Here is a 25,748-nt window from a genome sequence, read left to right as displayed (position 1 = left end):
TGTATAATTAGACCAAGCGATAAAACCAGACCCTCCACCAGGGGCATCTGTAATAGAAATTTTTCTTCAAATTAAAACAAAATGTATATCAGCAGTTCAGAAAGAAGCCTGCAGTTTTAAATGCTACTTTTTGAACATTCGCTCTCTTGGCACTAAAGCTGTTTTGATAAATGATATTTTATTAACTACAAAATCTGATCTGTGTCTTCTCACTGAAACCTGGCTTAGTAAATGTGACACTGTCCCCCTAGCTGAGGCGTCACCAGATGGATACTCGTACCTTCATAAGTCTAGAGATTCTGGTTGAGGAGGGGCCTAATTCATTGTAACAAAATGTAGAGAAAAGCCAAGCAAAATTACACCTTTTATTGGCTAACTAAAAAGATTACAATATGCAAGCTTTCGAGGCAACTCAAGCCCCTTCTTCAGGCAAGATGTAATGTTGCATATTGTAATCCTTTTAGTTAGCCAATAAAAGGTGTCATTTTGCTTGGCTTTTCTCTACATTCATAATGGCTAACATGGTACAACACCCTAGTACTACAGATATATTGTAACAAAATGCAAATTACTTCTAAAAATGTAGGCGACTTTACATCCTTTGATACATTAATTTTAAATATTAAAACAGATTCCAACTCAATTATAGTGCTAGTCTAAACACCACCAGGGCCGTATTCATTGTTCATGTCTGAATTTAGCAACCTTCTATCTGATTTGGCTATAAATTATGATCACGTAGAATTGATGGGGGTTTTAATGTACACATTGATGTGGAAACTGACACTTTTAGCAAATGTTTTACTTATTTGTTAAATTCAGTAGGAATTTTATAAGTTTATAGATACTTTGAGTAAGTTGAATGTAATTGTGGAAAACCATATAGATTAGTTAATATCAAATGTAAACGTGGAACGCATTATAATGTGACCTTGAGAGATGCTCTGGACGCAGTGGCCCCACTTAAAACAAAAGTGATCAAAGCACATAGAAACTCTCCCTGGTTTAATGAAAACACGAGTGGTGGCTCTGTGGCTAAGGATCTGCTCTGGTATCCCAAAGGTTGCCGGTTCGAATCCCAGTCACTGCCAAAAAAGGCCACTGCTCTGCTGGGCTCTTGAGCAAGGCCTGTAATTGCTCCAGGGGCGCTGTACAATGGCAGACCCTGCGCTCTGACCCCAAGGGGTATGCGAAAACTACCAAATTCCTAATACAAGAAATTGTATAAGGCGAAATAAAGAACAAAAAAAAAAATTAGAGTGTCAAAAACTGGAGCGCAGATGGAGAACAACAAAGCTACATGTCTTTCAAATTGCATGAACAGAGTGTTAAAAATATAAAAAAACTCTTTTTAAAGCTTGCTCAGAATACTATTCTACATTAATAGATAGCAGTAATAAAAATCCTCGGGTACTGTTTAGAACAGTGGCTAAATTAACAAATGGGAATTCAGATCTACAGTCCAAAATACCAACAGATATTAGCAGTAAAGACTTTATGAACTTCTTCAATGAGAAAATTAAAAATATAAGATCCCAGATCTCAGCATCACACTACAAACCAAATACTAGCTTAGCAGACCCCGTCTCACATTGCATTCAGCACTTTAGTCATTTTAATCCTGTAACTGAGCAGGAAGTCTTAACTTTAATTTCTAAAATGAAGCCCACTACTTGTTCCCTAGATCCAGTGCCAACAAAACCAGTAAAAAGTGCAATGGATGTTCTTGCAGCGCCTATCCTAAACATTATCAATTGTTCATTATTGCATGGCACAGTACCTGATACACTAAAAGTGTCAGTCATTAAACCATTACTTAAAAAGTCAGACCTAGACCCACACATACTAAATAATTATAGGCCTATTTCAAATTTACCATTTCTCTCTAAAATACTAGAAAAAGTGTTCGCCAATCAGCTTCAGTCACACCTTACGCATTACAATATATTTGAGAAATTCCAGTCTGGTTTTCGCACTGGTCATAGTACAGAAACGGCACTAACACGGGTTGTAAATGACATTCTGATATCCTCTGATGAAGGAAACGCCACTGTAATTATGTTGTTGGACTTAAGTGCAGCATTTGACACCATTGACCATTCTATTTTACTGCACAGGCTAGAAAATGATGTTGGGCTTACAAGCACTGTGCTCTCTTGGTTTAGTTCTTATTTCAAGATTCAAGATTCTTTATTTGTTACATGCATAGTTATACAGGACAACATGCAGTGAAATGCATCCTGATCCGCTTATCAAAACTGTGCAAAGTTAGAAGAATATCAGTGAGATTAACAAGAAAAGTCCTAGATTGAAAGATAACAGTACAATAGAACATAATAAATAAGTAAAATTAAGTGAATAAAGTAGAATTAAGTGTTAAGGTGCAATAGTGTAGTGATTATTGTGCCAAACCAAAGTTAGACAGGTGCGTAGTTAAATGACAGATCAATTCCAAAACAAGGTAAGGGTAGGCAGCGTAGTACAACTTCCAGTCCAGTCTAAGTATGTGGAGGGTCATGGATGAGATGGCATGTTCTGATTTAACTCCTTCTGAGTCTCTCTGTCCTGGCCAGGATGCTACAAAACCTTTGGCCTGATTTTAACAGATGAAACAGGCCATTGCTGGGATGAGAGGAGTCTTTGATAATCCTGACAGCTCTGGTCCTGCATCTTCTGGTGTAAATGTCCTGCATAGATGTTAGGGCTGACCTGAAGCAGCATTCCGCTGCAAGGATCACTCTCTGTAGGGCTTTATGGTTCTGAACACAGCAGTTTCCAAACCAGGATGTAATGTTCTGTGTCAGGACACTTTCCACAGCGCCAGAGTAGAATGTCTTTAGAATCCCTGAAGAGGCCTCAAACTTCCTAAGCTTTCTGAGATGGCAGAGTCTTTTGCCCTTTTGGTCTGAACTTGGACGTGTTAGGACAGTAGGCGAACTAGAGTGGGTCAACGGTGCTTGGGATGGAGGATGAGATGATGTCTTTCAATAGCCTCTCGAACACCTTCATGACTACTGATGTCAGTGCAACAGATCGGTAGTCATTCAGGTATGTGGGCTTATTGTTCTTTGAACAGGAATGATTGTGGATCTTTTGAAGAACATAGGAACCACAGACTGCGCTAGAGACTCGTTGAAGATGGTGGTGAGTACTCCAGCTAGTTGGTCAGCGCAGCAATGCAGCAGGCATCCAGAGATGCCATCTGGTCCTACCGCCTTCCTGATGTTTACTCGCTTCAGTGCTGTACGCAAATTGCACTCTGCAATGCTGATGACGTCACCGTCCTCCGTAGTCAGGCAGTACTTAGCGCTAGCTGCATAATTAGCCTCAAAATAGGCGTAAAACGCATTGAGTTCATTAGCAAATGCAAATGCAGAGTCTGTGCTTACTGTTGTGTGAGATTTTCCTTTGTAATCTGTGATGGTATGCAGTCCGTGCCACATGCTCCATATGTCGCCTTGTTGAAAGTGCAGCTCTACTCGCTCCTGATACCGGTGTTTGACGACTTTTACCACATGTCAAACGCTGTATGAAGCTGATTTGTAGGCGCTCATGTCGCCAGTAGTGAGTCCAGCATTATAAGCAGTGGTTCGAGCATTTACTGCTATGCGGATTGATTTGTCAACCCACGGTATCTGGTTGGGAAAAGATTTAACTCTCGCTGTGGGGACAACTTCATCAGCAAGCATAATAACAAAGCTAACTACTGCTTCCGCAAACTTGTTCATGTCATCTGTGCATGTTCGGAAGATGTCCCAGTCTACGTCATCAAGCACGTCCTGCAGCATAGCTTCTGATTGGGCAGACCAGCGCTTCACCTCCCTCGTGCTCTTAGGTCATCCAGCTTGTTTTCCAGTGACTGAACATTAGACAGCAGGATGCTAGGCAGCGGTGGGCGATGTGCTTGTTGTCTCAGTCTGTTTCGGATGCCGCCGTGTTTCCCATGGCGCTTCTTTGTTCGTCACTGCAGGTCAGCGTCGCGTTTATTGTTGTCATCCGGGTTGCAGAGTATCTCAGCCGGCCACAACGGATTGAGCTTAAAAGTGTCCGAAATAAAAGTAGAGAACCGGTTTCCAATTTTCAAAAGTGTTCTACTATCATAAATTACTAACCCTGATGTCATCTGTAATTAAAGAAATAATAAATAAGGGAAATAAACTAAAAAAACCCACAGTCTAGACGGAGTGGTCAGGAAGGCGTCCGAATGTGGCTGCGCCATCCTCCTCACTGGACGCGCCATCCTCTTCATGATTTATCAAATCGATTCCAATATGTACAGAAATGTGCTGACAGTAGTCCATCATTATACACAGAACTTCAATATGGTGTCCCGCAGGGCTCAGTACTGGGACCTTTACTGTTTTCTCTTTACATGCTTCCACTGGGATCTCTGCATCTCTGTTGTTAGTCATTAGCACTAAAACATAAGTAACATCTATCCATCCATCCATTGTCCAAATCGTTGAATCCGAACACAGGGTCACGGGGGTCTGCCGGAGCCAATCCCAGCCAACACAGGGCACGAGACAGGAATCAATCCTGGGCAGGGTGCATAAGTAACATGATCGTTATAATTTATTACTAACCCACACCTATTCTGTTTCTCTTCTTGGTACTCAAATGTGGCACTTGGTGCCACGGCCCACCTGCCAAGTTGTTTTTCCTGCCTAAAGTAAAGTCATCCCTAATGGAGGATCGCAGGAATCGTGGAGTAGAGGGGTCCTTTCATCGGATTGGCTGGCCCAGCACTGTCTCAGCTGTGGAATGGCCAAATGGGGGAGGCAGCTTGATGGATGAGGTCACCAGGACTCTAAACAATTCCAAATCATATTATGTGATATCATCTACTGTTAAATTCTGCTCCATAGTTGTAATTTTTTTTATTTTTATACTGTATTGAGGATTTGTTCTGTTCTGTATATTGTATTGTATTGACCCCCTTTTTCTTTTGACACCCACTGCATGCCCAATCTACCTGGAAAGGGGTCTCTCTTTGAACTGCCTTTCCCAAGGTTTCTTCCATTTTTTCCCTACAATTATTTTTTCTTGGAGTTTTTCCTTGTCTTCTTAGAGAATCAAGGCTGGGGGGCTGTCAAGAGGCAGGGCCTGTTCAAGCCCATTGCGGCAATTCTTGTGTGATTTTCGGCTATACAAAAATAAATTGTATTGTATTGTATTATATGTTAGGAGGTTAATAATCATTGAACTGGGACAATGTGTGGCTCTAAAATCTAAAATCTCACCAGTTCCATTTGCTCCCTAGAAATACAAACAGAGGAGAAGCAGGCACACACTTTAGTCATAAACCCCAGTTATACTCCTAAATGAGCATACCTGGGAAATGCTCCATTAATGTGCATCATTACAGAAAGTTATGGCAGAGACATAAAAACAGAAACAGGTCCTTCTGAAAACAGTCCAAAAAGATTCACCATACCATCAGCATTTAGTCCAAACATGCCTTTGAAGATATAACATTAGTACTAGGGTGTTGTACCGTGTTAGCCATTATGAATGTAGAGAAAAGCCAAGCAAAATGACCCCTTTTATTGGCTAACTAAAAAGATTACAATATGTAAACTTTTGAGGCAACTCAGGCCCCTTCTTCAGGTGAGATGTAATACAGAGACTGGAGTTCCCTGTTTTTATATACACACTGTAGGACAAGAAACAACATTGGTAAATCTTCAAATGAGAAATTTTAAATGTAAAAAATTAATAGATTCATTCAGGCTAGGGTTAATTTAACAAGAGAGAGAAGAACAATGTATTGTCAAGATCTTTGGATAAGATGACTGTCCAACAAAGTCTCTTGAAGTTTGTAATGAGTTTTTCCATACAATGTGGGTCTGTAGTCGGGTTGTCTGTCATTCTGAGAGATGTAAACAATCCTCATACCTGACCATAAAACTCTTGTCTTTATTCAATCCATGTTGTAATGTATTAAATTTTAGCATGAGTTTAACTTCCCATTCTTTTCTCTCTTGCTGTGTTTTGAAGTTGCCCATAAGCCCTATGACTTTATAGTCCCTCTCACAGTGTCCATGGCTGTTGAAGTGGGCCGCTACAGGAACATCTGTGTTTCCATGTTTAATGTGGCACCTGTGTAAATTCATTCTCTGGCGGAGTGTTTGTCCAGTTTCTCCCACATAGAGTGCAGTGTCAGGACATTTCATGCAGAGAATAAAGGAGACCACATTAGATGATCTGCAGGAAAATGATCCCTTGATGTGATGTTCAAGTCAGCAGTGTGGTATAACTATACGGTCTGGATCATAAATGTTGGCACATATTTTGCATCTTTTCTGTGGACATGGAGTTGTGCCATTTTCTGTTGGTTCAGTTAGGGAGCTTTGGACAATTAGTTGCTGAAGGTTTGGTGGTTGTCTGTATGCCAGGAGGGGAGGTTCAGGAAATACATTTTTCAGTGTTTGGTCATTGTTTAGTATTGGCTGAAGTTCTTTTATAATTTTTCAAAGTGTTTCAAGATGTGGGTTGTAGGTGACAACAAGAGGGATGCGGTTCTTGTTGTCTTTGTTTTTATATTCCAGAAGGTGGTCTCTGGGTATGGCAGTAGCTCTTCTTATTTGAGTGTCTGTTGTTTTGGGGGTGTAACCTTGTCTGATGAAATCTTGTCTGAGCTCCTGCAGTTGTTGATCCCGGTCTGTCGGGTCTGAGCAAATACGATTGTACCATATTGCTTGGCTGAAAATAATGGAGCTCCTTATATGCTTGGGGTGGAAGCTATCACTTTTCAGGTAGGTCTGTCTGTTTGTCGGTTGGTGAAAAACAGAAGTTACAAGGGTGTTGTCTTTCTGTTGAACGGTGGTGTCAAGGAAGCTGACTTCTGTTTTTGAGTAATTCAGCTTCAGCTTTATGATGGGGTGAAAAGAATTATATTTATTATGAAAATGGAGGAGGTCCTTCTCACTGGCAGTAAAGATTATGAAGATGTCATCTATGTAACGGAGATACAACATTGGTTTTACGATGCACATTGACATGAAATCTTCCTCCAATTTTGCCATAAATAGGTTTGCATAGTGAGGTGCAAACCGAAAGCCCATTGCAACAAATGGGGATTACAATGGGCTGTAGTCCAAAGTAACACCCTTGTAACTTCTGTTTTTCACAAACCGACAGACAGACGGACCTACCTGAAAAGTGATAGCTTCCACCCCAAGCATATAAGGCGCTCCATTATTTTCAGCCAAGCAATACGGTACAATTGTATTTGCTCAGACCCGACAGACCGGGATCAACAACTGCAGGAGCTCAGACAAGATTTCATCAGACAAGGTTATACCCCCAAAATAACAGACACTCAAATAAGAAGAGCTACTGCCATACCCAGAGACAACCTTCTAGAATATAAAAACAAAGACAACAAGAACCGCATCCCCCTTGTTTTCACCTACAACCCACATCTTGAAACACTTCGAAAAATTATAAAAGAACAATACTAAACAATGACCAATCACTGAAAATGTATTTCCTGAACCTCTCCTCCTAGCATACAGACAACCACCAAACCTTCAACAACTAATTGTCCAAAGCTCCCTAAGTGAACAGAACAGAAACATTTTCCCTAACAGAAAATGGCACATCTCCATGCCTACAGAAAAGATGCAAAACGTGCCCACATCTATGATCCAGACCGTATAGTTATACCACACTGCCGACTTGAACATCACATAAAGGGATCATTTTCCTGCAGGTCACCTAATGTAGTCTACCTAATTCTCTGCATGAAATGTCCTGACACTGCACTCTATGTGGGAGAAACTGGACAAACACTCCGCCAGAGAATGAATTTACACAGGTGCCACATTAAAGATGGCAACACAGATGTTCCTGTGGCGGCCCACTTCAACAGCCATGGACACTGTGAGAGGGACTTTAAAGTCACAGGACTTATGGGCAACTTCAAAACACAGCAAGAGAGAAGAGAATGGGAAGTTAAACTTATGCTAAAATTTAATACATTACAACATGGATTGAATAAAGACAAGAGTTTTATGGCCGGGTATGAGGATTGTTTACATCTCTCAGAATGACAGACAACCTGACTACAGACCCACATTGTATGGAAAAACTCATCAGAAACTTCAAAAGACTCTGTTGGACAGTTATCTTATCCAGAGATCTTGACCATACATTGTTCTTCTCTCTTGTTAAATTAACCCTAGCCTGAATGAATCTATTAATTTTTTACATTTAAAATTTCTCATTTAAAGATTTACCAATGTTGTTTCTTGTCCTAGAGTGTGTATATAAACACAGGGAACTCCAGTTTCTGTATTACATCTTGCCTGAAGAAGGAGCCTGAGTTGCCTCGAATGCTTGCATATTGTAATCTTTTTAGTTAGCCAATAAAAGGGGTCATTTTGCTTGGCTTTTCTCTAAGATATAACATGTCATTGAAATTCTTAAATTATTTTTTTTTTTTTTATTGAAATCACACAACATTCCATACAAATAAATACATTTTTACAAAAATAAGATTGAAAACAAATCAACCCCCACCCCTGAGAAAGTGAGCTAAACCAGCAGAGTAAAACTTAAATCTAGTAAAAATAAGTAAATAGATAAATTAATAAGTTAATAAAGATAAATGGAGAAAAAAAAACAAAGGGAGAGAATCTGGTTCCTCAGTGCTTTAAAAGCTTATTCTAAAATGTTATTGATGAGATCCTGACAGGTTTTGAAAAAGCTTTGCACAGATCCTCTAAGTGCGAGTTTGATTTTTTCCAGTTTCAGATAATATAAAAATCAGTTGCCCACTGACTTATGCATATGGAGCTCAAGTGAATTCTCTGCATTGCTACTTTCCACTCCTTTTCTGAGCTCTTGAGTGAGAGATCCTTCACCCACTGTCCGCCTGGATCTTTGAAAGGGGGGAACTGTAACTTCCTACATTAGTTCCATATTCTGAGTAAGTGATGGACTATTGGGTTGTTAGTATATTGGCGATGACTTGGATGTTTTGAATTCCAAACAAATGAGGTTATGGTTGAATCTCATTTCTTAAAAATGATTCATTGATGTATATTGGAATATTTTGAAATAAAAAGAGAAGCTTAGGTAGGATATTCATCTTAACAATGTTAATTCTTCCAGCTAAAGTGAGATGAAGGGTTGACCATCTATGCATGTCTCGCTCAATTTTTTCCATACAGACAGCAAAATTTTGTTGATAAAGAGCTTTATGTTTACTTGTGATATTTACCCCTATATATCTAAACTGATCTGCAATGATAAAAGGGAAGGTGTCCAATCTAATATTGTGTGCTTGAGAATTCACTGGAAAGAGCACACTTTTATTCAAATTAATTCTGAGACCAGAAAATCTGTTAGTGCTGTTAAGACTGCAGGCACAGTATTTTGTGGGTCTGATATATACAGTACCATATCATCTGCATATAGAAAAATTTTCTGCTCAAGTCTTTCTCTGATAATCCCCTTTATCTCAATAGCATTTCGACAGTGAACTGCCAATGGCTCAATGGCGATTGCAAAAATTAGTGGTGACAGGGGGCATCCTTGTCTAGTACCACGTTCTAGTCTAAAGTAGTCTGAAATAATGTTGTTAATACAACTGAAGCTTCTGGACTGGTATACAGTAGTTTGATTCATGCACAAATGTTCTGGCCAAACCCAAATTTCTCCAATGTAGAGAAAAGGTAGTTCCATTCAATCATATCAAATGGTTTTTTCTGCATCCAACGATAATAATATCTCTTAGGTGTTTGATTTTGCCGGGTCAATATATTACACTAAACAAGCGTCGAAGATTGGAAGCTAAGTGTCTGCCTTTAATACATCCAGTTTGGTCTTGTGATATTACCGAAGGCAGAGAGAGTTTTGGAGAGTATCATAGATAGATAGAAAAATAGATACTCTTAACATCATTATTCAGAAGTGAAATTGGTCTGTATGATGCACATTATAATAAGTCCTTATTTTGTTTAGGAAAGACGGTGATTAATGCTTGCTGAAAAGTTTGAGGTAGAATTTGATTGTCTCTAACTTCTGTAAATGTTGGTAATAAGATGGGAGCTAGCTGAGTGGAGAATTTCCTATAATATTCAGCAGAGTAGCCATCAGGGCTTGCTGATTTCTCACGCTGAAGTGAGTTTATAGCATCTAGTAATTCTGATAGCGCCAGAGGTTTATCCAATTCCTCTGCCCTAAGAGTATCTATTTGTGGTATCTGTAATGCATCCAGAAATGCATTAGATTGTGTCTTGTCTTCTTTAAACTCAGTAGAATATAAGGATTTATAGTAGTCTCTAAATGTGTGCATTATATTTTTATGGTCAATGATTTTGTCCCATTTGTGTTGGTGATTGCTGGGATTGCATTGCGAACTTCTTTGTTGTGGATTTGTTGAGCTAAGAGTGTATTAGCTTTTTCTCCATGTTCATAGTAATGATGTATTGATTTAAAAATGATTTGTATAGTTTTTTTAGTTGTTAAGAGGTTGAGCTCTGAATGCAGAGCCTGCCTTTTCCTATGAAGAGCCTCACTTGGACACCTGACATGTTCTTGATCTATTCTAGTAATTTCGCTGATTAGCTCTGATACTTTCTTGGTTTCCAATTTATTTCTGTCCTCTTAAGAAGGCCTTCAGGGTTGCAGAGCAGAGACATCTGAGGATGTATTTGTCTCTAGAAAGAAACTGATTTGTTTTGATATAAATTCTGTACAGTTCTCATCAGCTAATAGAAGTGGGTTAAGCTGCCATCTGCGAGATGAGTATGTGGAACATAATGATTTTAGCTCCAAGATCAAAGGGGCATGGTCAGAAATAACACTAGCGTCGTACTTGCAGGATTTAATCATAGGCAAAACATTGTTATCTACAAAGAAATAATCAATTCTTGAGTAACAATGATGCACTGGTGAGTAGCAGGAATATGCTCTTGAGTTTGGGTTTAGAAATCTCCAGGGGTCTTATAAGTTGTGATCAGTTAAAAACTGTGTAATTATCTTAGCAGTGTTAGATGTCATCACCCTTGTGACAGGAGACCTATCTAGGTCTGGATTTAAAACACAATTAAAGTCCCCAGCCATTATAATTTTATGAGTGTTCACATTGGGAATGGATGCAAATACATTTTGGATGAAGTCCCTGTTATCCACATTGGGTGCATAGACATTTATCAAAATTACTTTACAATTAAATAAATTACCCAAGACAATCACATATCTCCTCTCAGGATCAGATACTACATCTGATACTGAAAATGAGACTGTTCTATGGATAAGAATTCCCACACCTCTAGTTTTTTTTTTGTGAAGCTGGAATGGAATATTTGTCCAGTCCAATCTTTTTGCAGCCAAAACTGATCCTTGCTTAGTAAGTGGGTCTCCTGTAAAAATATTATTTTAGCGTTTAGACCTGTTAGGTGAGAGAATACTTTCTTTCTCTTTAATTCGTAATTCAGGTTTTTAACATTCCAGCTCACAAAGTTAACTGTCCCATCTTGGAGACATTGATTCTGAGTTTTTGTTGTCATTTTGTAGTCTTAACTGAAAGTGAGACAGCTTTGACCTTAATTTCCAATTTTCCCAGGAGTTATTGCCATGAAGCTTATTGTTACGTTGGCACTTATCATTATAAGGATTAAAAGAACAGATTAAAGATAGCTTGCTCTCTTTCTCTCCCCCCATAGTCCCCCCACCCTCCCATTTTTCCTCCCCACTTGAGGCTGAACCACACTTCACAAAGTCCCAGTCCTCTGACATATCTAGAGACAGAGCACGTCCAAAACAAAAGAAAATTTTGATATTTTTTGCCAATACAGTCCAAATACTATAAGCATAAAATATAATCTTCAACAGTCTTGAAATAGTAACATAGTAAACCCAGGAAAAAGTGTTAAAAAATGGCCTTGGATAAGCATAGTAAACCCTAATACAATAATAACAGTAACAAAAAACCAAGGGTATGATGTTAAACAGTCTCCTTTAGAATAGTAAAAAAAAAAAAAGTTACTAATTTAAATTCTTCCACACATACATACATAAACGCATATAATTGTAATTAAAACATAAACAGAATGTGGCCAAGAAGGGAAAAGGATGTATAATTATGGTACCAGTATCATTGCAAGCAGATCAGACAGCCGGTAATATCTTCTTTGCCATGCTATGACAGGATGTGACTCACGATCGTATTTCAGAAAAGTGTCGGGATCAGTTTTCTTAACTCTTTTTCTGCTTCCTCAGTAGTGGTAAAGATGTGATGCTTGCCTTGAATGTCCACTTTCAGTTTGGCAGGATACAAGAGGCTGTATCTGATCTCGGCTTTCTGTAAGCGCTGTTTAATGTTGTAAAAAGCTTAGCTGCTGTTGAGGGTGAGAGATCAGGGAAAATACGAATGTGGTTATTTTCAAATATAATCTCTTGTTTCTGTCCGAGAAGTGACATTACATTAAATTTAGATGGTGATTTTTCGAAACGCACAATAAGAGTCCTAGGTTTAGAATTATTTGATCCTCATATGCGGTAAGATGCTACTATCTCGGTGTCTCATTTAAAGTCCTCTCCAATTATTTTTGAGAATAGTTCAGCTACAAATTTCACTGGGTTTGGACTTTCACGATTCTCAGGTAGACCTTTGATTCTAATATTATTCCTTCTGCATCCATCTTCCAGAGCAGCAAGTCTGAGTTTTTTGCATTCGGAATTCGCAGCCATTGCTTTTCCATTGGCGGTGGATGCCAGACTTTCATCTGTTTCAATTTGAGTCATAAATGTTTAACGTCTTTCAACTGATCACCAAGTGCTCTCAGTTTTTCCTCCAACTTTAACACATTTTCCTGAATGTGTTCCTCAACCTTTTCCAGCATACCTTTAAAGGCTGCCTCAAAGAGATTATATACACATTTCTCCAAGTCTTTATTAGCCTGCCGCAGCTCCACCTGCAGCTTCTCATTTGTCTTCTCGTTTGTCTTGAGCATATCATTTATTTCTTTCTTTATATTTTTCTTGAGCTCATTTATGGCCGTTGCCACTGTAGCGATCATTACCTTCAGTTTGGACAGATTATTTTGGCCTTCATGGTCCGCAGGTGAAGCAGCAACCCCTATTACAGTCGATGCTTCCGGCTCGTGTTGATAGATGAAAGTGCAGACTGCAAGGCCATTTCCAGCTTCAAGAGATCTTCTGGAATCGACGAGCTATCGTAACCTGCATCACTTGCACATTCGCTCCCATTTTCACTCTCAAATGGAGACGATGCAGTGGAGTGGGGTCCTGTGAAAAATGTGCTTTCGCCTGTCTGTTCCAGGTCAGTCTCTGAAAGGACGTACCTTGAACTTGGACTTGATGCCTGTCTATGCTTGGGTGTAGCTTTAGATTTCCTTTACGTTTCTTTTTCAGCCCCTTTCTTGCCGGTCATGTTTATATGCTTGCATATACTGTAATAGAAACTCCTCAGGTTGGGTAAATACAGGATACCTCGGAATAATAAGAAATAAGAGAAAAAAATAACACCACTGCTAATGGAGCTCCGCTGCAGACGTCCATCTCCATTAATTCTAATGAACTAAGAAGCCATAAAACTGATGGACTGTCCATTTGGTGAAGTGATGGAAGACCCCAAACAGCTGTGTGTTCCTGGTTCAAGGCCCGTCTTTTTCTGAGGTAGAACAGTTCTGTCAAGAGAAAGGGAACAAGCAGCAGTTGTTGTTAATACAAATGTCTCTGCCTTCTGCCACAGGCTCTACTTTACTAGGAATGAATGCAAATACAGTATTATTATTATATAAATATATGTAGTAGGAGGAGAACAGGTATCACGGATGAGATAGGGAAAAATACATTACCCAGATGGGAGGCCAGAGTGATGACAAAAGCAAATTGGCCAGAGGATTAAAGAAACAACTAACAGGAGATAATGTATGTCCCAGCAGAACCTGAGATTGGGAAGAGGTTCCATCCCCAATACGCCACGTGTCCGTGGTCCTCATATGGCAACTCACACACACGGGGGTGCTGGGGAATTGGAGTCCGGAAAGGCAGCCCTGTCTGGATGCCTGTGTCTCATTAGAGGGTGCTGTTGGTGGAAGACCTCCCTACTTTCTCTATGGCTTCCCAGAACACATGGAATGGCACCAAAAGCATTCGCGGATCCAACAACAAAGGGAGTCCACCGCCTCACTTCCAGTGAGTCAGAGTGGCAGTGGGCAAAACTCAGCGGAGGTGGAAAAAGAGGAAGAATTTTTGGTTTTTTGTGCTTTATTATAGTATTGAATTTCCCCTTGGGATTAATAAAGTATCTATCTATCTATCTATCTATCTATCTATCTATCTATCTATCTATCTATCTATCTATCTATCTATCTATCTATCTATCTATCTATTGTGGCTGTTTATTGGAGTGAGGTCTATGAAGAAGTGCTGAGGAGTATTAAATTGTTTATTTTATTTGTATATACTATACCCTATATGCACTATATGTATATACTGTAGATTACTATTATAGAAACAAAGGATCTCCAGCAGCCTCTCTCAAGATGGTTCTTGTTTTCCTCATCTTTCCAGCTTAAATTAAACTAATTCATCTTCTCTCTTTTCTCCCCAGCTTTCTTTTTACAACTCTGTTACCTGAAAAAGGAAACTGGTAAGAACAAAATGCCTAAATTACGAAAATACAAACCATAAGTTGAGAAATATCTGAGTGTTTAGCATTAATGGTGATTTTGTTAGCAAGGCATTTGAATTCCTTCTATTTACAAAATTATACATTTTGTGTCATTTGTATTTTTTGTTTCAGATAATATTCTGTTCATCCGTTTACTTGTCTCCTCACAGTTTTTCAATTTTTTTATGACACGTTTTCTCATTAAACTCCACAGCTGTGGTTCTCAACCTTTATTTTTCTAAGGACCCCCCTTACTTACAGCATAAATGGAAAAGGCATTTATAGGGATAAATAAATTACCAAAACACAGATTTTGTTGCTACAGATATCTTTGATACCAACAAAAAGCTCTTCAAGTTCCACTGCTTTAGTATGACTTCTTAAAACTTAGAATGATGAAGTATTTCTGAAAATAAATAAATCAAAAGTAATTTTAAAAATGCAGAATTGGTCACGGCAGATGTTTTCATAATTTAAACACAAGAGCTACTTGGTAATCCTCTGAATTGAGCCCTGCAGCGACAGCCACATTTAACACGAGTAGAAATTCAAATGTGTCTATTCTAATAAATAGCGATCAGTAGCCGCGGTGCTGTGCAGACACTAAACACCTAATTGCTGTTTGTATGTGGAGAGCCCATCAGATCTTTGTCCGGACAGTGAAGATGCATTTCAATGGCAGCTGTAAATTTAATCCAGTTAAACAATACAGTATACAGTCAGTATGTGAAACACACTTTAAAGGGGGTTCCTGACATACTAACACTCACTGTGGGTCGTGTGTAACATGTTTTGAGTGCTATTGATGTTGGCCTTGTAAATTTTCCATAAGTTTGACTTTCCTGCTGTAGCTTGAACTTCAGTGATTTAAGATTTTGACTCAGTTAATATTTATTTAATATTCATTTAAGATTTTCACTTGATTTTCAGGGATTTAAGATTTTGACTCGGTCATTATTAATATTTTCCATCATCTTGCAGTTCCCCTGGAATTTACTTGGTCTGCCTAGTGGGCTGCGGCTGGCCAGTTGAGAATCACTGCCATAGAGGGTCTCTTTTCAACATTATTAAGTGTCTTTAGAGATGAACTTCTTTATTGACGGCTTGTTTCACATCTCATTTGTATTTAGTTATTGTCTGCTCTGCAGCATCATTAGTCTTTAAGCTCTGGTCTGAGGGTCTCACACCGCCAACAAATACTGCAGGACTAAAATTACTGAGATGCCTGAAAAGAAGCCCTTCAACCCACCCAAGAAAGTTGGTGTTCACTTTCAGTGCCAATAACAAATGAAACTGTGAAATTAGGAATTAAAACCCAGTCTGATCACTTATTTAATTCATGAGCACTTCATTTTGCTATTAATAACTTCTGCTCAGACTTCTGCTTTAATTTCATCCAACTTTCACCGCAGTGTAATTAAACCTGACACAAGAGCACAGCTCAGTTATGGGGTCCCCTGCAGCCTGAACAGAGGAGGGTGCACACTCAGTGTAGTTCACCATATTATTTCTTTTTATCTGTTCTTTTCTGTATAATACTTAAAACGTTCAATTTATTGCATGGACTGTGTAAAAATTCAAATAAAATACAATTCAGTGTTAGAACTTTATTATCTGGCTATGGCTATCGGGGTAAAACTTCATCTTCTTCTTTTGGCTGCTCCCGTTAGGGGTTGCCAATGGATCATCCTCTTCCATATCTTTCTGTCCTCTGCATCTTGTCCTGTTACTCCCATCACCTGCATGTCCTCTCTCACCACATCCATAAACCTTCTCTTAGGCCTTCCTCTTTTTCTCTTCCCTATCAGCTCTATCTTTAGCATCCTTCTCCCAATTTACTCAGTCTCTCTCCTCTGCACAAGTCCACACCAACGCAATTTCACCTCTCTGACTTTGTCTCCCAACCGTCCAACCTGAGCTGACCCTCTAATGTCCTAATTTCTAATCCTGTTCATCCTCGTCACAGACAATGCAGATCTTAGCATCTTTAACTCTGCCACCTCCAGCTCTGTCTCCAGCTTTCTGGTCAGTGCCACTGTCTCCAACCAATATAACACAGCTGGTCTCACTACTGTCCTGTAGACCTTCTCTTTCACTCTTGCTGATATTCGTTTGTCACAAATTACTCCTGACACTCTTCTCCACCCACTCCACCCTGCCTGCACTCTCTTTTTCACTTCTCTTCCACAATCCCTGTTACTCTGTACTGTTGATCTCAAGTATTTAAACTCATCCACCTTCTCCAACTCTACTCCCCTCATCCTCACAATTCCACTGACCTGCCTCTCATTTACACACATGTATTCTGTCTTGTTCCTACTGACCTTCATTCCTCTCCTCTCTAGAGCATATCTCCACCTCCCAAGGGTCTCCTCAACCTTCTCCCTACTATCGCTACAGAGCACAATTTCATCAGCAAACATTATAGTCCACGGGGACTCCTGTCTAATCTCGTCTGTCAACCTGTCCATCACTATTGCAAATAAGTAAGGGGCTCAGAGACGATCCCTGATGTAATCCCACCTCCACCTTGAAAGCATCCGTCACTCCTACCGCAGACCTCACCATGGTCACACTTTCCTCATACATATCCTGTACAACTCTTATGTACTTCTCTGCCACTCCCGACTTCCTCATACAATACCACAGCTCCTCTCAAGGCACCCTGTCATATGCTTTCTGCAGATCCACAAAGACGCAATGCAACTCCTTCTGGGCTTCTCTAAACTTCTCCATCAACCTCCTCAGAGCAAACATTGCATCTGTGGTGCTCTTCCTTGGCATGAAACTATACTGCTGCTCACTAATCATCACCTCACTTCTTAACTGAGCTCCCACTATTCTATCCCATAACTTCATGCTATGGCTGTTCAATTTTATCCCCCTGTAGTTACTACAGTCCTGCACATCTCCCTTATTTTTAAATATTGGCACCAGTACACTTCTTCTCCACTCCTCAGGCATCCTCTCACTTTCCAAGATTCCATTAAACAATCTAGTTAAAAACTCCACTACCAACTCTCCTAAACACCTCCATGCTTCCACAGGTATGTCATCTGGACCAACGGCCTCTCCATTTTTCATCCTCTTCATCGCTGTTCTTACTTCCTCCTTGCTAATCCGTTGCACTTGCTGATTCACTATCTCCACATCATCCAACCTCTTCTCTCTCTCATTCTCTTCATTCATCAGCCTCTCAAAGTACTCTTTCCATCTGCTCAACACACTCTCCTCACTTATGAGTACGTTTCCATCTTTATCCTTTATCACCCTAACCTGCTGCACATCTTTCTCATCTCGGTCCCTCTGTAGCCCACTGGTCCTTTCCTCCCTCCTTAGTGTCCAACCTCTCATACAACTCATCACACGCCTTTTCTTTATCCTTCACCACCTCTCTCTTCACCTTGCGCCTTATCTCCTTGTACTCTTGTCTACTTTCTGCATCTTTCTGACTATCCACCTTCTTCTTCACCATCCTCTTCCTCTTTATACTCTCCTGTATTTACCTATTCCACCACCAGGTTTCCTTTTCCTCCTTCCTCTTTCCAGATGTCACGCCAAGCACTCTTCTTGCTGTCACCCTTACTACATCTGCTGTAGTTTCCCAGCTGTCTAGTAATTCTTCACAACCACCCAGTGCCTGTCTCACCTCCTCCCTAAACTCAACCTTGCAGTCCTCCTTTTTCAACTTACACCATTTGATCCTTGGCTCTGCCCTCACTCTCTTCCACTTCTTGATCTCCAACGTCATCCTACAGACCATCATCCTATGCTGCCTAACTACACTTTCCCCTGCCACCACTTTGCAGTCTTCAATCTCCTTCAGATTAACACTTCTGCATAGGATGTAATCTACCTGTGTGCATCTTCCTCCACTCTTGTACGTCACCCTATGTTCCTCCCTCTTCTTAAAATACGTATTCACCACAGTCATGTCCATCCTTTAGGCAAAATCCACTATCATCTGGCCTCCTTCATTCCTCTCCTTGTCACCATACCTACCCATCACCTCCTCTGTTCCCTTCACCAACATGTCCATTGAAATTCCCTCCAATCACCACTTTCTATCCCGTGGGTACACTGTTCTTCACTTCATCCAACACACTCAAAAAATCTTTCTCTTCCATCGCACCCACCTTGCGGTGCATATGCACTAACAACATTCATCATCACACCTCCAATTTCCAGCTTCATAATCATTACTGTGCCTGACACGCTTTTCACCTCCAGAACACTCTTGACATGCTGTTCCTTCAGAATAACTCCTACCCCATTTCTCCTCCCATCCACACCATGGTTGAACAATTTGAATCCCCCTCTGACCAACCTGGCCTTACTCCACTTCCATTTAGTCTCTTGCACACACAATATATCAACCTTCCTTCTCTCCATCATATCTGCTAACTCTCTCTCCTTACCAGTCATACTGCTAACATTCAAAGTTCCTATCCTCAGTTCTACTCTCTTTACATTTCTCCTCTCACCCTGCCTCCAGACACGTCTCTCCCCATTCTTCTCCTTCTTCTTCGGCCCACAGTATCCCAATTTCCGCCAGCACCCTGTTGACTAACAGTACTGGTGGAGGTCATTGTTAACCTGGGGCTCGACTGATCTGGTATGAAAATTTGCATTGTTGTCCGCATATTGATTTGGCAAAATTTTACACCAGATTCCTTTCCTGACGTAACCCTCCCCATTTATCCAGGCTTGGGACCACCATGAAGAAACACACTGGTTTGTGCATCCCCTGTGGCTGCGGTAAAACTATATTAATAAAATTATAAAAACTAATTATTAATAACATTACTAGAGTGCTGCATTCTCCATCTTCCCAAGGTGAACATATGACTGGTGATAATCTGGAAACAAATTCCTGAGCGAACAAAATAAAAACCACATGGGAAGCCTAGTTCAGTTCAGTTTACCGTGTGTGTATTGTATGCTGTGGTTTACATTTATTTGGGTTTATTTAATTTCTTATTGGTTGCAGTTTTTAGGTCCCCATTTTCTTTGGGGTTAACTGTTATTTCCACCTTCTCAGTCTGTTTCAGTTTGTATGTTTGATTTTGATGTAAATCCTCCAAAACTTTATGCGAGATTACAGATCAAAGCATTACGTTCATCTCTGATTAAAGCTAACATTTTTTACAGGATCAGCTACAGCAAAGATTATATTTATACCTACAATTGCCATTATTACCTGTTTTCAGTTCAAGAGATTACAGTTTCCTGTTGTGTTTACTAATGACTATCCACAGAAGCCGAGGTCAGTCAGTGAGAAAAGCAGGAACAGATGTATGGCAGGAATGTTTGACTCATGTGCTGTTGTATGTAGCGTGTTCAAGATTGAGGAACTCCAGTGAACAAATAATGTTAGCACCTGATAAGAAAATGCCAAATATTGTTTACAAAAAACACGTATTCAGTTCCATAGGATTTCTGATACACCCGATTAACTGACGACATTACAAATGAGGCCCATTATGTTAGGAAATGTGTCTCAAGTGTTAATGTAAGAATAGTATACCTTAAACTCAAAACAAAAATAAAATTCACCAGTAATTACGGATGATGACAATGATGACAAATTACCACAAGAGGGTGTTCCAAAACTAAGAAACTGCAGATCTTTTTCCCTTTTTGCAACTCTGCAGTAGGAAACAGAATCGGAGCTGGTGTGAATTGGACAAATGGGAACCTAAACTGTACTAAACTCACACCAAGTAACAAAATGAAATTCAGTTCAGTTTATTTTGTAAGGCACCCTTCACTGAGTTCACAGGTACGCGTAGACACAAATGTAGATGTTGGGCGGTGAATAGACAGGAGGATTAGAGGGTTCTAAACACGTTAAGAACATCCCTGTAGTCTCCTATCATTGGTTCACTAATTACAGTACTGTATGTAGATATGGTAATCAGCTAATGGGTGGGCCACACAAACTTAGCTAAATTTCTCCAACATGACGGTCTTGCAGGGGGCCAGTGCCTCAGTGCTGCTGGGACAGAGTGCAATGTTCAAAGGCCAAACATGTCTGAAGAAACATATGTATTTTTGCAGCATGGAGGAGTTTATAAAAGAGCAGAGAACTGCTGTCTGCTGAGGGGAATTAAACCTGGTGGCATTGGTGTGAATAGTTGTGAGGGGCTTCAGAAGTCATTGAAATATGAGAGCAAACAAATAGAAAATCTTGTGTTGATGTGTGTTTGATGAAGATGCACACACTAACTCAAAACTTTCTCTTTTTCTCCACAGAGAACATCAAAGCTCCAGGTATGTGCAGCACAGTCTCCTGAACATGGGTTAGCATTCATTAATTCATTAACACTAGAATTACCAGAGCCTACGAAAAAATTCTTAGATCCGTCCCACCTTAAATCGCTTCACACCTCTCCATCAGCGTCTTTTGTCCTGTAGATGTGTTGATAAGCAGCAAGCAGCCTACTATCACATCCCACACTGCCGCACAGTTTTCTCAGCTCAAGTCTGTTTACCTGCGTGTCAGTTGCTTACAGTTGTATAGAGTGAGAAGTCAAGCAAAATGACACCTTTTATAAATACTATATCGTCATTTGGAACACTTGCATTTCATGTGTGTTCTGTGTCTACAATGATCTATGTAAATACATCGTTAAAACAGAAACGTTTTCATGTTTTAATAATAATTGACAAAATGTAGACATGAAGTGTATAATGTGTGAAGCCTGAATTCCAAATATCAAATAAACACTTTCACAAAAGGTACAAATATAACAGAACAAGTGCGCTTCTATTCAAGAATATAACTGCAGAAAAACAACCCGCGTTAGGGTGCGACATTGACACGCATTTGCTATGAGCGCTTCGGTGGCGCAACGGTATCAGCTGTTGACCGGTAATCTAAGCCTTGAGTTATTTACTTACTTCCTACAGTGTAAAGTGCAAGTAGAGTGCAGCGGACATGCTCAAAAATATGTCTAGTGCTTGCTGATGTGGACACTTTTTGTGACTGAAGACAGAGAAGAAATTAAAATTAGTAAAAACCTTTTATTGATACATACCAGGCAAGGGTAAAATGACAGAGAAATACAGTCCTAGGACACCGCACTTCATCTGCCTCGAGCGCAGATATCCTTGCCCTTTTATAGCTTTTCTAGTCTCCTGATCGTAGACCACGTAAGCAATAAAAATAGCGTCCTGACTCATTTTGTATTATTCCAATTGGTAAAGTCTTTACCCTAAAGGTATATTTTCTTGTCACACACATCATTGAAAGAAAACTTCCAGAAAGTATATATGCTTTTTGTCACGTACGCAAAACACAAACAAGTTTGATCATTCTGTCCTATTTTCTGTACTTACACACATACATTTTGTTCAATTACATCATTTTATGTTTTTACACTCCTCCCTTTTTGAACAAAATGATGTGGGCAGTAGAATTAAATTGAAATGGTTGATGAAGGGGAAGGGGAGGGGAAAGGGGATGGGGAGGAGAAAATGGAAGAAGCTATACGAGACATGTGCTCCTCATGTAGCATATATGCCCTTTCCATAGAGGCGGTAAAGTACTTAGATATTAACCCGGGTCAACTGCTTGGAAGGCAGCATATCCCCAGTCATCTGACCCTGTATTTGCAAAGACTAAACCCCACCGACTGCACCAGTCTTCGTAATCCGTAGAAGCTGAAACACAAACATATTTATCAGACCAGGTCCATTGTTCTTGTCGTCCGACTCCACAGTCCACAATTGAGCAGAAATCAATTTGCACTGAAGTGGTGAGTCCCTGTGTGACTGTGATATTCGGGTATCTCTGATTCTGGTTCTGTTTTACCTTATAAAGATAAAGATCACCACCCATCCTTGGGTAGCCTGAGAGGGTGCGGGTAACAGTCAACAGAAAAAGTATTTTTAAGATAGCCATTTCTTGCAATGCGATGTGTGGATCCAGGCAGGCAGTCCTTCAACTTTCACGGCATGTGGTGTGGATAGAAGAATTTGGAATGGTCCTCTCCACCTAGGCTGATGCCAGTGTTTCCTCCGAGTATCTCGAACCAGGATCCAGGTGCCCAAGGGAATTGGTAAATCCTTAGAAGGTGGGCTGGTCCTCCAGGCTTGATTAACCTGCTGGTGGACTTCCTTCAACGAGGTTCGGAGACCTGCAAGACTAGAGAGAAGATCATTGTCCACAGTATGCAAATTCACATTTCCTACAACCATGCCAATGGGCATGGGACGTCCGGTCAGAATCTCAAATGGCGATAGTCCCAGATGTCGGTGTGTCCGTCCCCTTAGTCCCATTAAAGCTAAGGGTAGTGCATCCGGCCATGATAAATTAGTTTGTTCACAAATTTTTGCGAGTTTAGCTTTTAAAGTGCCATTGCATCGTTCTACGATGCCTCCGCTTTGGGGATGGTATTTACAATAATGGTGCACATTAATTTGGAGCCAGGTGGTTAATTCATTTATAACGGAGTTCACAAAATGAGTGCCATTATCTGTTTGTAACTTTTGAGGGATACCCCATCCTGGAATAATCTCTTTAATTAGTGCTTTAGCTACTGTTTTGGCATCGTTGTGTTTTGAAGGGAAAGCCTCTACCCATCGGGAGAACACATCGACAATCACAAGGCAATATCGGTACCCTTTAGACGGGGTTAGTTCAATGAAATCCATTTGGAGGTGTTCAAACGGACCCATTGGATTAGGGGTAACAGCGGGACTTACCTGGGTACCTTTTCCCACATTAAACTTTTGACATATTGCACAGCGTCTGCAAAATTGCTCTGCATATGTAGAGAAACCTACAGCTTCCCAATGTTTTTCAACATCTCGAACCATGGCATCTCTACCTGCGTGATCGAGGCCATGGGCGATTTTTGCCATTCCTGGGAAAGAGGCTTTTGGGAGAAAAGGTTTGTTAGTGTGTTTATGAGTGCAGACTCCATCAGAGAGGGACCCTTCTTTGGACCATTTTCTCCTTTCGATATCCATGGCTGCACTCTGTAAAGAAATAATTTGATTATCAGGGTCCTGGTCATTTCTCTGTTGGAATAAAGAAATTGGTGTGTTATTATATGCAGCCTCTTTAGCAAAATGGTCAGCTAATTCATTTCCTTTGCTAACAGGATCCTGTTTTCCTGTGTGAGCTTGACATTTAACAATCGCTAGCTTCGATGGTTTGGTTATAGCTTCTAAAAGGGATTCGATCAATTTCTGATGTTGGATGGGTTTGCCAGTACTGGTCTTAAATCCCCTTAGTTTCCATAGTGCTCCATGATCATGGCAGACTCCAAAAGTATACCTGGAATCCGTATAAATTGTTACGATCTTCCCTTCGGACAGCTGACACGCTCGAGTGAGTGCTACGAGTTCAGCTGCTTGTGCACTCAAGCTTGATGAAATTCGATTTGCTTCCAGCAGGCGGTCCCCTTGGACCACTGCGTAACTGGTTGAGGGTGCTCCATTTTTCAATCGCAAGGAACATCCATCCACAAAAATCATTTCTCCAGTTTCTAAAGGTGTTTCCTGTAGATCTACTCTAGGTTTTACAACCTTTGCTATTTCATCATGGCAATTATGTGGTTCTCCTTCGTTGTTAATTGGGAGAAGAGTGGCTGGATTTAAAGTGGAGCATCTTTCAATTGTAACATTTGACAAAGTACAGAGTACATTCTGATAGTGTATTGCCCTAGCAGTAGTGAGATGTGAAGTTTTGGCTTGTACTAGGATAGAATGTACAGCGTGAGGCACTTTAACTGTTAGGGGGCTCATGAGAACTACATCCGTGCTTGCTAATACAGCTTCTGTTGTTGCAGCCACAGCACGAAGACACGGAGGAAGTGCTGCGGCCACTGGATCCAGTTTTTTAGAAAAATAAGCCACCGGTCTTTGTTTATCTCCATGTTGTTGCATCAGTACTGCATTCATAAATCCCTGCTTTTCGTCCACGAACAAAGTGAATGGACGAGAATGATCAGGCAAACCAAGCGCGGGCGCAGATAGAAGAGCAGTTTTTAGGTTACAGAGAGCCTTCTCAGCCTGTTCATTCCATTGGACCTGGCCAGAAAGGGGGGTGCCAGGAGTATTAGCCAATTGTTGCAACGGCTGTGCTCTTTCAGTAAAATTTAGAACCCACTGTCTGCAGTAGCCCAGAATACCTAAAACAGACATAACCTGTTGTTTTGTGACCGGTCTAGGAAGATTTTGGATGGCTGTAATGTGATCGCTAGAGAGAGCTCTTGTTCCACACGTAATGTCATGACCTAGATATTTTACAGTTGTTTTGATTAGCTGCAGCTTAACTTTAGAAACTTTATGGCCATTGTCCCCCAAAAACAGCAACAATTTCTGGGTATCTTTTGCACAATCTTCTTCCGTAGCGCTACATATCATTATGTCATCTACATACTGTATCAATGTACTACCTCTGTCCGGCCAAAAGCCTTCTAAATTCTGGGCAAGAGCTTGTCCATATACACAAGGGGCTTCAGTGTATCCCTGAGGCATGACGGTCCATGTCCAACGGCGGTTTTGGAAAGTAAAAGCAAACCAAAATTGAGAATCAGGGTGTACAGGGATAGAAAAGAAAGCATTAGCTAGGTCAATAACGGAGAAGTACCGAGCGGAAGAAGGGATAGTAGAGAGGATAGTGGAAGTATTAGGAACGATAGGGGCCCTAGGGAAGATGGCAGAATTTACTTGTCGCAAGTCTTGTACGAAACGCCATGAACCGTCAGCCTTTTTTACAGGTAGAATGGGGGAATTGACTGGAGAGTATTCAATTGGAATAATGGCACCGCGTTTGACGAGATCGGAATGTACGGCGGAGATGCCAGCCTCTGCTTCGGGAGACAGAGGATATTGGGCACGGTGCGGGCGGAAGGAGGATTTTGGGTGGATCACCAGAGGCTCACAATGGGCTATCCTTCCATAATCATTCTTTCCCTGGGACCATAGTGAATCAGGGAGCATAGAGAGCCAAGAAGGGAAAGTGGTTTGCAATGAACAAGCAAAAGAGGAAGGACGGCACAAAGCGCGATGTACTAAAAAATCAGTTTGAAGCACCACTTTAGTTATTAAACGGTCAGGAGTATCAAAAATACCCGGAGTA

General features: G+C 40.5%; 2 protein-coding genes and 1 long non-coding RNA gene across 3 annotated transcripts in view; 2 read left to right on the top strand and 1 right to left on the bottom strand.

Moving 5' to 3' along the window:
• LOC114643553 (protein NLRC5-like) overlaps positions 1–25,748 on the bottom strand; it is a 5,922,889-nt gene that overhangs the window by 4,150,319 nt on the left and 1,746,822 nt on the right. The gene's annotated exons all lie outside the window — the stretch shown is intronic.
• Positions 1–25,748, top strand: part of LOC127527384 (uncharacterized) — a 902,058-nt gene that overhangs the window by 529,864 nt on the left and 346,446 nt on the right. The window lies entirely within an intron of this gene.
• LOC114641927 (NACHT, LRR and PYD domains-containing protein 3-like) overlaps positions 20,849–25,748 on the top strand; it is a 117,410-nt gene continuing 112,510 nt past the window's right edge. Inside the window, exon 1 of the mRNA XM_051925838.1 lies at positions 20,849–20,926. Coding sequence (XP_051781798.1) covers positions 20,863–20,926 — 64 coding nt within the window. The 5' untranslated portion in view covers positions 20,849–20,862. The remainder of the gene's footprint in view (positions 20,927–25,748) is intronic.

This window comes from Erpetoichthys calabaricus, chromosome 4 (assembly GCF_900747795.2).
Source record: "Erpetoichthys calabaricus chromosome 4, fErpCal1.3, whole genome shotgun sequence".
NCBI lineage: Eukaryota > Metazoa > Chordata > Cladistia > Polypteriformes > Polypteridae > Erpetoichthys > Erpetoichthys calabaricus.
The sequence above is the reverse complement of the archived record's forward strand: the minus strand, read 5'-3'. Positions and strand labels throughout refer to the sequence as shown.